This window comes from Toxorhynchites rutilus, chromosome 3 (genome assembly GCF_029784135.1).
Source record: "Toxorhynchites rutilus septentrionalis strain SRP chromosome 3, ASM2978413v1, whole genome shotgun sequence".
NCBI classification, from domain to species: Eukaryota; Metazoa; Arthropoda; class Insecta; order Diptera; family Culicidae; genus Toxorhynchites; species Toxorhynchites rutilus.
This window is the reverse complement of record NC_073746.1, coordinates 166147180-166159686: the sequence shown is the minus strand read 5'-3', so window position 1 is coordinate 166159686 and position 12507 is coordinate 166147180. Positions and strand designations below refer to the sequence as shown.

At 37.9% G+C, this 12507-nt stretch overlaps 1 protein-coding gene across 3 annotated transcripts in view; it reads right to left on the bottom strand.

The window, feature by feature from the left end:
- Positions 1-2436: 2436 nt before the first annotated feature.
- The window catches only part of LOC129778309 (coiled-coil domain-containing protein 170), a 47076-nt gene continuing 37005 nt past the window's right edge, over positions 2437-12507 (bottom strand). For 2 of the 3 annotated variants that reach the window (XM_055785133.1, XM_055785134.1), the window contains exons 5-10: positions 4402-4572; positions 4180-4344; positions 4005-4112; positions 3765-3902; positions 3377-3682; positions 2437-3312 (exon numbers count right to left, since the gene is read on the bottom strand). In XM_055785133.1, the coding sequence (XP_055641108.1) occupies positions 2923-3312; positions 3377-3682; positions 3765-3902; positions 4005-4112; positions 4180-4344; positions 4402-4572 (1278 nt within the window). In that variant the 3' untranslated portion in view covers positions 2437-2922. The remainder of the gene's footprint in view (positions 3313-3376; positions 3683-3764; positions 3903-4004; positions 4113-4179; positions 4345-4401; positions 4573-12507) is intronic. The other variant, XM_055785135.1, reaches the window with a different exon arrangement.

The window sequence follows — 12507 nt, the reverse complement described above, 5'->3', positions numbered from 1 at the left end:
GCAAAAATCCAGAAATTTTTGCATGGAGTGTATGTATTTGACCTCTTCTGTCGTTCCCTTCCAAGGATGAAACTGTCCACGAACAACATGAGTAGCCTTTCGAATCGTAGCGTAATTCAAGAACACTCCCCAATGCTGAAAACACTAAAATACGGACTTCAACTAAAATAAAAAACTACAACTTTTCCGTAAGTGTCCATCTTTCCCACCTTAGTGTCCGTTTAACCCATTCCAGATGTCCGTCTTTCCCGACCATGTGAAGAAATAGTATTTCGATGCATTTTTTTCAATGACCCAGAATACACCAATGTTGGAATAAATTTACTAGTATCAACGGTAATTATGATAGAAAAGGACCTTTTCAATTTGTACAACAACTGCGATCATGAAAGCTATATATGTGTAAAAATTGAGATTACACCTTAGGGTGTCCGTCTTTACCTACTTTCCCCTACTACCATAAGGCGTTGAAATTATTCACATTTAATGTTCAAAGAGAAATTGTTATCATGGTTTGTCCAAAAAATGATCATGGTTTGTCCGGTTTTAGAAATCACCATTTTTGAATGAAAACATTCGAATTCTCAAGCAGATGTTGCATTTATCATCTTTATTTCTGCTATGCGCGAAGAACAATATAAACGCGCCAAGCGCACCAAGCGGTTGCCGTAGAAACCATATGGACAAAACAACATTATTGAATTGGACAACTCATGATCAGAATTGAGTTCATCAAAATGTGTTAATTTAATGGTTTAGCTATGTAAATCTGATACAATTGGTGTGCAAGCATGATGTTTACAATATTTGTAAGTGTTATAATCCAGGTCTGAATACGTGCGAAATAATCATCTGGTGATCGATTAAAAGTTAGCTCGAATTAGGGGCGCATTGACACAAATAGAAGGTGTATTTTATAATCCTTTAAAACATGTGATTCCCTGAAAATATACTATAAAAGTACTGTAAATCATAAAACTGAATATATTATTTATATGTTTTGAAACGTTCGAATACCTGATTTGACAAAGGTGTCCTGAATTAGAGCATTCAAAAAAGTGGACAAACAATGATCATATTTTCGACTGGACAAACCAAAATCATTTACCTTATTCGTGAGCGCTTAAGCGTCCGAATTTCGATGCATTACTATAATTCTTGGTTGATCTTACGTAGAAAGAATAACTACAAATACAAATACAAATATACAAATGACTTTTGCATATGCGCTATAAATAATGGTCACGCATTTACACACTTGTAAAAGAACTGCACCTGTGGAAGAATTGTAAACTATAATTGCGCTAGATCAACTAATCAATGACTGATGGTTATTTTTTAACAACCTTATAAACATTTCGGAGATAAATCCTTTTATAATAAATGGAGACGGAGATGGAGATGGTTTACCGGGGTCTGAATAACTAAAATTTAAAGATAGTCTCGAAGTCATACTTGTACGTAACAAACAAATCATGTCCTTCTTTATCAACGTTATTCAAATTGTTTTAGTACACAAAAGCGGTTTTCAATCCACTAATGGTCCAATTTACCTCTTCAGTAATCCTTCTTACCCCGTATACAAATGAACACGATTTTTTGACGTAGGATTACGTCTTTCGGGAGCATATTGGGGTACAAATTGAAAATCGAAAATCGAGCACATCGTGAACATTGTCTAATTTCAAACGCTTATTGCTCAGTCATTTAATGATGAATTGATGAAATTTCGCGTCAATCGATTTCGGCACTCCATAACAATTTTTAATATTGAATAAAATAATATTTATCATGAAACTAACTATCGAACAATTGAAAAATATTAATCCCTAACGGAAATATCCACCTCTAATTGTTCGAAATTGACGACACATGCGGCGGTTCCCTAACAGAGACATCAAAACCAAGCTGCCTGGAGGAAATCGGCATTGCAAATACATGAGAGTAGGGGGAACTTTTGTTCCCTCCGAATTGTGCTCCCTAGCTGAGACATCAAAAGCAAGGTACCTGGGGGAAATCGACATTGCAAATATATGAAAGTAGGGGGAACTTTTGTTCCCTCCGAAATGTGCCCCCTAACAAAGACATCAAAACCAAGGTGCCCGAGGGAAATCGGCATTGCAAAAATATGCAAGTCGGGGGCATTTTGCATTTTATATCAATGACCGATCGTGTATTGTGAAACATTTAGCACAAGTGTAAGCGTAAAATGGTATATGGTAGCAGATGTGTTGAAAATGACTTGATATATGAATCGATTTATTTCAATTTTCATGAATAAAAACCAAGTTGTGTTCCCGCTTGAGAACGGGTCGTTCGGTTTTTTTTCTTTATTTCATCCATACATAACACAGGAGGCATCTCGTCTGGGGCCACCAAATCAAAGAGTTTAACGATGTAATTCTTCAAACATATCCAAAATCAACATATAGCCTAACGGAATCCTACGTCAACTATGCGGTCGTGTCTCGGACACAGCCCTCCTGTGACTTTTTTTACTGCTTCTAATATTGGTGAAAAGAGAATTAAATCATTGCGAATCGTAAAAACTCAATGGTTTCTCATGTATGCGACAAAAAATGATGAAATGCTTTGCATTTTTATTAGGCTCAATTTCCTTGCTTTGGGTGACAGACTTAGCCTGTCTTCTACTGAAAACGAAAATGTGTGCAGATCATGTGTATCATCCCACGTTTGATTGACCCTGAATTAAATTCATTTCACATAGTTCAACATTTATTCAATAAAACATTTTCTTTACTAAACCTATACCGGTCATTTTCACTATTCGCGCATAGATGTCGCCAACGTATGCTACAATGAATGCCATAAAAAATTGCGATAAGATATAAACTGAACACATTATCGACTTTTTTTCGGTCCATCTCACGGCAGTGTCGGTTGCATGTTTCGAAACATTCATCAGTATTTCTTCCCGAAATCGAAATCATCGTCGAAATTATGGTCATGATCATTGAAGCCCGAGTCGATGTACCTTCTCGTGTGCACAGGACTCGAGCTGAGCGGCCTATAGCTGGAAGTTGTTGTCGGCGGCATTTCATCATACCGGGAGCAGTGATGGTCACTTCCGGCGGTGCCCAGCGGCGAAGCCGAACCGTATCGTCTGCCCAAACAGGTACACTGATGATGCGAGTGGCACAGCGATTGCAGCTTGTGGAGTATCTCCGAATCGGGACTGTCACGCATATGCAAAAGTTTGGCCACTGAAGTACGAAATGCTTGCAGCTGGGAGAGGCGATGGTTTGTGTCCGCTAGCTGAGACTTTACCCGGGACAGCTCGTCTCGCAAGTGCTGTTCGAGTGATAGCATATGCCAATGTTCATTACAGGTGATTGTATATGTGCTGTTAACTCACCGATAAAGTGTGTTCATCTCGCACACGCCGGTCGTGCGAACTTTCCACTGCCGAACGTGCCCTCGACTTGTAGGCGGCCAACTGACTAACCAACCGTTCTCGTTCATTTTCTAGTTCGCAAAGCCGCGATTGAAGCTCATCACACTTCCGGGCTCGCTCCAATGCGGTTAATTTGTAGTCGGACGCCTCATTGAGCTGTGTTTTAACCTCAACCAGTTGAGCCTTAACGTCGGACAACTGTTGAGCCGTTCGCTCTGCATTCTTGGAGTTTTTCCGCGCCCTGTGAACCGCTTCGTCACGTTCGGTCTGGAAAAAAAGGAAATCATTATTCGCAAACGCAATCAATTTGGGGCAACGAAAGGCATCGAGCAATTGGAATGAAATCTACTTGTAGCATTACTTTCCCCCTAGCATTATCCTCTAAGAGTGCAATTTTGCGCCGGAGCAGTTCCAAGTGTAGATCCCGTCGCTGAACCTGTTCCCTGAGGACACGAACCCTCCGTTGCAAATTGTACAATGTGGAACTCTACAAAATGGAAATGCATCCTGATATGAACTGGTTGATAGTGAAGTGATTGAAATGGAGGGGTCATTGTGGAGGGGGTGATGAATTGAAATGATTTTTTACTTCTTTCATTGGCAGATCCGTGCAGGAACGTTCCCGTCTCAGCTTCGGCAAATGGTTATGATGATGGGAATGGGAATGCGTGTGGTGATTTGCCACTTCCCAACAGTTCTGGATGAAGATGCATAGAAAAATGATTCACAAAACACATGCATCGAATCGTTATGTTTCCCAATACCTTGTCACATATTCCGTGCACGTGGTGGTCATGGTGAGTTGCCAGCCGCTCCGCTCGTTCCAGTAGAGTTTCGCTTAAAATGGTGGTGTCACTCCCGACGGCTGGTGGTTCTGTACATTCGCTCCAACAGAGAGCACGAGCCAGTCGCACCAGGTATTCACTAAGCTGGAATTGTTGCAGTTTTGCATCAAATTCAAATCCCATTATTCATGTGGATTTTACCGTTGTGTGTTCCGCACGAAAATGCTGTAGCTCGTGGCAAGCTTTCTCTAGCCGTTCCTCAACGTTCATTCGATGCTGTTCTTCGGTTTTCAGCCGACATGTTGTACCCTCTTGATGCTCCCGATGGCGAGCTGATTCTTGGTGCAGTTGCTCTTTGAGTTGGGCTGCTTGCTGTGGAATAGTCGTCTCGAACATATAGGTTCAAACTCATTCAAAGCAGAACAATTCAGAAAAGTTACAAGGATTTTTTTAAAGTGCGATTATATGTCAAGTTTATTCTATTCACAAAAATTTAGAAAGATAATTCACATTCAAAGAAAATTCCGTATATATAATTCCGTTAGTTTCATTTATGATCTTTACATACTTCACATATTCGAAAAAGTTTTTCTATTATTCATCCGCCAGATCGAATGGAGAAATTGGTAGTTCTATTTTCTTTGATGAACAATAATGCGAAAATAACTTTTCGAACAGTAATCGATTTATCAGGGTCAATCGGACTAGTCTGAGAATAAAATCGAAGAAGCATATGTAGATGAATGAACTGAAATTGATTTGATCAGAATAATTATAAGAGGTTGTGTACAAGACACGACCGCATTGTTGACGTAGAACTACGCTGTTATTTTATTCAAGTCGCTTGTTTATAACTTCGGATATTATTTTATCATGCTGTGAATTTTAGAATTAACTGTTTAGTAGAATGGTTTGATCGCCCTGAAATGGTATTTTAAATTGTAGAATCAGTTATTGATAATTCATTGATGATTCATTATCGTCCTCGCAGAAAAATACCCTAGTCCTATCGTATGTCACAATTTGTTTCATGTCAATGCATTGAAAATTTACCTCGAACGCTATCCCGGTGGTCTTTTCGCAATTGACATAGACTCGGCTGCAGTCGATTATATACTTGTTGCACCAGTAACATTATTCCACATCATATAACTACATCCATATATCTTTGGCACCGTATGGAAACAACAACAAGAACAATATTTGCAAGTATCAAATATCATGCTACCTGTTATTTAGTATTGCATCAGTGGAATCGCACCTCTAGGAATCGTTCGTACAACGTAAATCGAGCGCCAAACAAGTGTTTGTTATAGCATGCATACAGAGCCATACATTGTTGGCTCAAAGCTACTAGAAATATAAACACTTCTCATCATTTTGCGCTATTCTCAAAAAACGCTTCTGTTAATATTGGCTGGCCTCGAAAAGAGTTGCATTACTTTCTTTTGCTCAAGATAAGCGCAGCTGTCATTCTTAATGGAGAAAGTTTTGCTACTGGCGAGCGAAACCAGATCACATACAAAATTCCAGAACGACATTTACTTTCATGGTGACTAAATAAATGAAATAATCTCTTTCTGTTAATCTCAACAACTTCGAAAAGGGCAGCATTGCTGAATATTTGCCTCAGCAGAGATTCATTACTAATACCCTAGCGCAAATATTTCCCTCCCACTATCTCCCCTCGTTGTTTAAATTTATCATTACGGCTGCATAATTTGCACCACCAATGCACACGGGAGCAGATACAAATGGGGTTTCAGCGTAGCGAAGATGTACTATTTTTACGTACGGGTTATGAAGCACGTACGTACGCACACAATTATCCATATATCGATGGCTTGAAGCATCCAAATATACACACACTTATCTCCGCTTTGCGCTCTTCTCAACAGCCTTTTCTATCAATATTGCCTGTCTAGATTAGCTGTTAGCCTTGGTGGAAAGAGTTTTGCTACCGCCAAGCGAAACCAAATCACAGGCATAATATCAGAACAATTATTTTCTTGGTGAGCCGACGATAGCCTAACTCGATGATTCCTCACACAATTGTGTAGCTCAAAACATTAATGCAATGGCATCAGTTTTATGCAATGATTGCAATGCAATGCGAGTGAGTAACTTGATCGCGTTCACCCCAATTGCTCTAAGAAAGGCACTCGATCCCTCGCCATCCAGCTCGCCCAGCAACGGTGTTGTCCAGTCGTTGTCTTTACGATAGAGATGTGCCATCCGCTCATGACCTGTTCATTCGAATCGCTTCATCACAGTGAGCGGATTCGGATCGGCTCGCAATCAAAAAAACGCAGCTCATCAGCTCATTACGGAGCTGGAGCTGGTGAGCTGATGAGCTGAAGAGCTATTGAGCTGTTGAGCTGCGGAGCTGTTGAGCTGTTGAGCTGCATAGATGTGGAGCGCAAAAGCTGCAGAGTGTGAATTGTGAGACGCGAAAGGATTTTTCGTCTCCCGCGCTTCATGGCATGACGTCAATTTGTTTTCGTGTGTCCCTCTTCGTATTTTAGCATTAGCAGAGATGCCAGATAGGAAAAAGGTTTTTGTTTTGGAGATATTCAATCGTTCGTTACTTCATGAAATTTTTCTTATATAATAATAATACAAAAATAAAAATAATAAACAAAATAATAAACATTATTATATGCTTGTAAATAAATTTGATATATTACATTGTTATTTAAACATGACTGTGGAAACACATACATTTATTCCCACGTGCTGAATCAAAACAATTCAGAAAACCACTCGGCATAAATGTTGATGATTGATACTGGTCCTTTTGTTACCTTTGTGATCGCGAATAATTATTTCACGTTGCACATATTAGTGGATTTATTTTTATATCCTCGGATGCAGAAAAAAACTTGGTACTTTTATCAAAAAACGTTGTCTCGGCCAATATTTCTGAAGGCATTTTATTTGGCTACTGCTGGTTTTTCTGTTGTTTAAGTTCAGCATATCCTAAGCATCTTCTGTGTTGGATTTCAGCATTCAGTATGTTGTATATTATATTATTAGAATTCATATCAGTTCTAGTTTTTGTACAATTGCAAATTAAATTCGTTTATTTTTTGCTTTCCGTCTATTAAGAAAATTCACACTATGCAACTATCCCATGGTGATTACGTTTCATATGCATATTGTGTGGACAACTGCAAAATTCAACTGAGCTGAAGAGCTGTTCCAAATGAGCAGCTCACTTGTATGAGCTGAACGGCTCTGAACCGCTCACCATGATGAGCTGATTTGCCCATCTTTACGAAGAATGAACGTTTGCCTCAGCCAAGGCGCCTAGAAGTATATCCTAAGGTGGGCCAACTTGCTAAAACCACTCTTCAGCCATCTTGGAAGTCTACTGTGCTTTGTTTGTAAACAAAACACAATACGCTAGTGCCGAAGCTCGCTCGTGATCAGTCTGTCTCTTTCACGCTACAAGCAAATAATTCCCCTTCTGCTTTCTTCCGTACTGTTTTCATATACCGCTCCCCTAACCAACTTAGTGACGAAACGGCCTCACCTAGTACCATAGACCCGTATTGGCCTCAGCGAGATCCACTGTTTATAGGCACTGTAGGCAAATATTCCCCTTCGTTCTTCTTCTTTTCCTTTGTTCACGGAGATAGTGATCCCCGATAATCGTTCGTTTAATCGATCAATCGAATACTTCCTACAGGAATCGATTATTAATCGAACGAATACTGCACAACCAATAATCGAAGCGAACGAAAAATTTACGTCGATTAATCGATCCAAACTCAGAGAGAGAAAAACGTACGGCCGCTGCAGTTTTATCCTGAAAACAAATCATTATCTTTGACGCTCCCCTAAGTTCGTAAACAAAGTTCAATGCCGTCAACGTGAATTGAGCTTCGTTTACGACTTTAGGGGTGAGTAAAAGATAATCATTGATTTTCAGGCGGAATGAACACTTTTTTGATTCCATATGGCTGTCTAGCGAATGAGAGATATTAATCTAACTAATTATTTCTCTCAGTGTGGGGAATAAACGATTAATCGATTATTTGGGCCGATTAATCGTATCGAATAAAAAACTGCTGAAAACTATCCGATTAGCTGATGAACGATTAATTTCAAAAATCGGGGATCACTACACGGAGACTTTGAATCTTACGTTTTCTCCTTCGTTGCTCGTTATTGACAGCTCTGTTTTGGAAATCATACAAATGGACAGAACAATTGTATGGGGAAATGAGATTGCTTCCAATTTTCATCAATTTAAACCATATACAGACAACGGGTAGTAATGTATAGCATATCAAACAAATCTTAGAGAATTTCCGATTCGATTGGTATGTAAATCGTGAAAATCCGTTCACAGCAAAAATAGTGATCAACGTTAACTTTATTTCATAAAAACGTGACCTGGCACCCTTAGTGTAAGACGTAGTTCTACGTCAAAATATAATATTATAAGAAAATCATTAAATTAGAGGATATCTCTTCATTCTGGTATAGGTGCTGATTTTGATCATTTCAGTAACATACACTGCGTTTCTCAACTATAGACGCACTCATTTTTGTTGAGTTTCCACAGATATGTAAGAAGTCGGTTGAAATGAAATATATAGTATAGAATACAATAACTATCTCCATTTATAAGACCATTTCAACCTTATTGTTGTGTTCAGGCGCCAAATATTCAAAAAAAAAAAACTAAAATTCCAGTGTTTCATAACTATAGAACCAGATGGAAAAAACTCTAACTCCTTAACAAAATTAACGCCAATTTAACATTAATTACGATAAGTTTCTAATTCGTAGGTCATCTTCAGTTCTCAATCAGTTCCAATAACTCATTTGGGGTGATTTAGACCAATCTGCCCCATGTTGTAGTGTGTATCTCGTTCTACGCAGAGGATATTGCTCGTTTAAGCTCTTCAAATCACTCATACTGCTTGTAAGCTGCCTCTCAGCATTTGTACGATCACTCCTCATAAGTTCCTGACATGATTTTGATTTGGTAAACAAGCTGAGCAAAAATTGGCAACGGTTTCATTATGATTACACATAATAATAATACAGATGATGTACTAAAATCTAGAAAATAATTAGGCAAGTAGCAGTTAGTAATAATAACACCCTTTTCTCCATTAATCCAGGACATTGACTAAGGCATAAGACTGAAATAAAATGAAGAAAATGTTATCCACAATTTTGTAGCGGCCGCCATCTTGGATTTACATTTTTCATCAATAATTGTATTCTACTAGTCAAGCCCTTTCATTTAATACCCATATTGAGAAGGTTTGGAAAACAAAATATATATGGGTGGAGGCGATCTGGCGTAGTGGTAACATCCATGCCTCTCACGCTAAAGTTCACGAGTTCAATTCTCACTCCCGACATTCTTCCGAAAATGGAAGTAAAAAGTGACGAACCAGCCAAATGAGTTGAAAATCACTATAATACAGATAAAAAAAATATATATATATATATATATATATATATATATATATATATATATATATATATATGGCGCCATTTTGTGCTGGTGGCCATTCTGGATTTGTATTTTTCATAAATAACTGTGTTCTTCTAGTCAAGCCTTTTCGTTTGATACCCATATTGATGGGGTTTAGAGGAAATATGAAATCTGCCATTTTATAGCGGCCGCCATTTTGTATTTTCAAGATCATGAAATACGCAGTTTTAGAATGACTGCAGAGATGAAGTGTGTTCCAAATTTCAGATCAATCGGTCAACAGAAAGGGGGTTAAATTTCTATTAATGTGAGGCAGCGCTACAGACAAAGTTACAAAGTACATACGTACATACAAACGGGTCGTATAATCGACCCCGTCCTGTATACCGAACAGTTTTGCGGTTTCCCGGATAGAAAATCTTTGCTCCATGCAAAGGCCTCTAACATACCCTTATGAAACTCCTTCAATGAAAAATTTACTTTTACAACTTTTGACCGCCAGGATTTACAATCATTTTCTGAATGTGCTTTTTATTCCGGACATGGGTTTGTGAAATTCTCATTGATTTTTGATTTTTGACATTTTTTTGTTAACAGCTAGTTACTATGTTTGACCCTAAACTAAATTGACACAATAGTAACTATCAGTCACATTAATTCAACATGAAAAAATGTCATGGTTTTGGCATAATATTGAATGTAATGAGAAAGTGCCCGGATAGAAAGCGTCCGGATTCAGAAGCGGCACTGTAATTACAATAAACATCAACTCTCATTGCCAAAATAGAAAACGATGGAAAATTCGAATTGATCCACCTAGATTGTGTTTTTCAGCAGTATGAACGGACAGACCCTCAACTGTTTTGTTTTTTGTTCCAGTCAGCTCCAGTTCCAGTTACAAAAAGAATAAACAGACTTTTCACAGTCCATCTCACTCCCACTGGCAACTGTCCGTTTCACCCCACTAGTACAATTATTTCAATAATCTAAATTTTGCAATCACAAATTAATTTACTTTTCGTACATACCTAACATCGCTTATCTGTTAACTTCAAAACCGAAATACTATCATCAGCGGATTGAATTTCGAGTTTGAACCACTCAAAATGCTTAATATCGAAGCCACAAAAATTGTTTCTCCTCTTCCGCTTTTAATCAGTATTCATTGTCATAGAATGGGCTAAAATATTATAGAATCGCATGTAGAAGAGGTTCTCATTAACAGAAACATGAAATTCAAAATGTAACTATACAAATAAATTTCCAATTATCCATTTTACCCCAACTGTCCGTCTTACCCGCACCTCCCCTACATGGTTCTCTCTGACTGAACCAATGAAACACTTGGTACAATCTCGAATTATTTTTCAATCAATTAACAGTTGATAGTCAAAGTGTGCCACTCTATTATACAAATTAGAGCGAGAAGGTGTAGGAGGTTTGAACTCCATAAAAATATAATTGCGTTCAACATAGGAGAAATGGGAGCAAAAAAATGTTGATATCCAGCGTCCACATACCCCTTCAATTCCCGTTCCTCGAAGAATATTATAGTTCAACTCATTGTTGTTCAAGATAGCATTCGGCTTTTACTATAAAAATTCAAAATAGTACATTTTCCATGATTAGAAAAAAAGGTGAAAAATCGAAATTATTTTTTGCTTGGAGGTAAAGTGGTCACCTGGTGGGGGCAAATTGGTCACTCGCACATATCAAGCTAAATGGAATAGATTTATGCGTTTTTTTCGTCAGAATTTGTTCAAATCATTTTTGGTATAGTAGGTACCAAAAAAAATTGTTTGAAATAAGCTTGGCCTATTCACCTAGAGTCTCAATTTAAAATTTCTCATGCATACAAAAACCTGGCAAGAAAAACATATCGTTTCGCATAATGAGGCTTGGTTTAAATTTTACTTAATTTCACTCCGAAGTAATACATTTTGCGATCACTCATACTGAATACCAGCATTTTTCACTGAATCGTTCAGTCAGAATGAACAAAAAATGAAATGAAGTTCAGTTTTTAATACAATCAAAATATGTAACTTCTACGCAAACGGGTTTAATGACATTTCAACAAGGTTAGGCCTATTAACTCCAAGAAAAAGTTTTGTTGGTTTGAATTTCGCGATTGGAAATTGTTTAAATTCAATATACAACTGATTGACACATGGTTCACTCTGTCTGCACATTATATAGAGTAATAACTGGTCAGCTTACCGACAGCAATGAATAATCGTAAATACACTCGAAATGCACTGCAGTGTATAAAACTTAATAGGATCTAATGATGGGTAGAACCCTGTTATAGAAAAGTCCTAAGAATCGCTGAGAAAATTTTCCAATTCCTCGTTTTCAACAAAGCGTGACTTTTTTACATTCGCCATGTTTAATAGCATATGGTCCGCTCTGACTGCATACTTTGATGGATTTTCGTTGATCATTCAGAGCAATTTCGATCCGTTATTCCTGCTGTATGCATGATTTTACAAATCTGATAAATGTGGGCTTTAGCTTACGAAATGCTGAATCTAATGGAATCGATTGGTTTTTTAAATTTTGCTATAATTTTGGTATTTAACACCGACCATCTGATTTATTGAAATTTAAGATATATTGTCCGTTATTGTTGAGAAAAAAGACTTAAATTTTAGTTCCCACTCGTTGGTGAAGAATGGTGAGGACGAGACAAGCGCACTCTTTTCGCAAGTACATTTAGTTGAGCGCGATGGTCAGCGATCAGGGCCACTCACTTTCTCGATCTGCACGTTTTCGCGATCGAGACCCAAGATAACTCAACTTTTTTCCATTTTTTTTTCTCGAATCTCCTACCCCTTTCTCCCTTG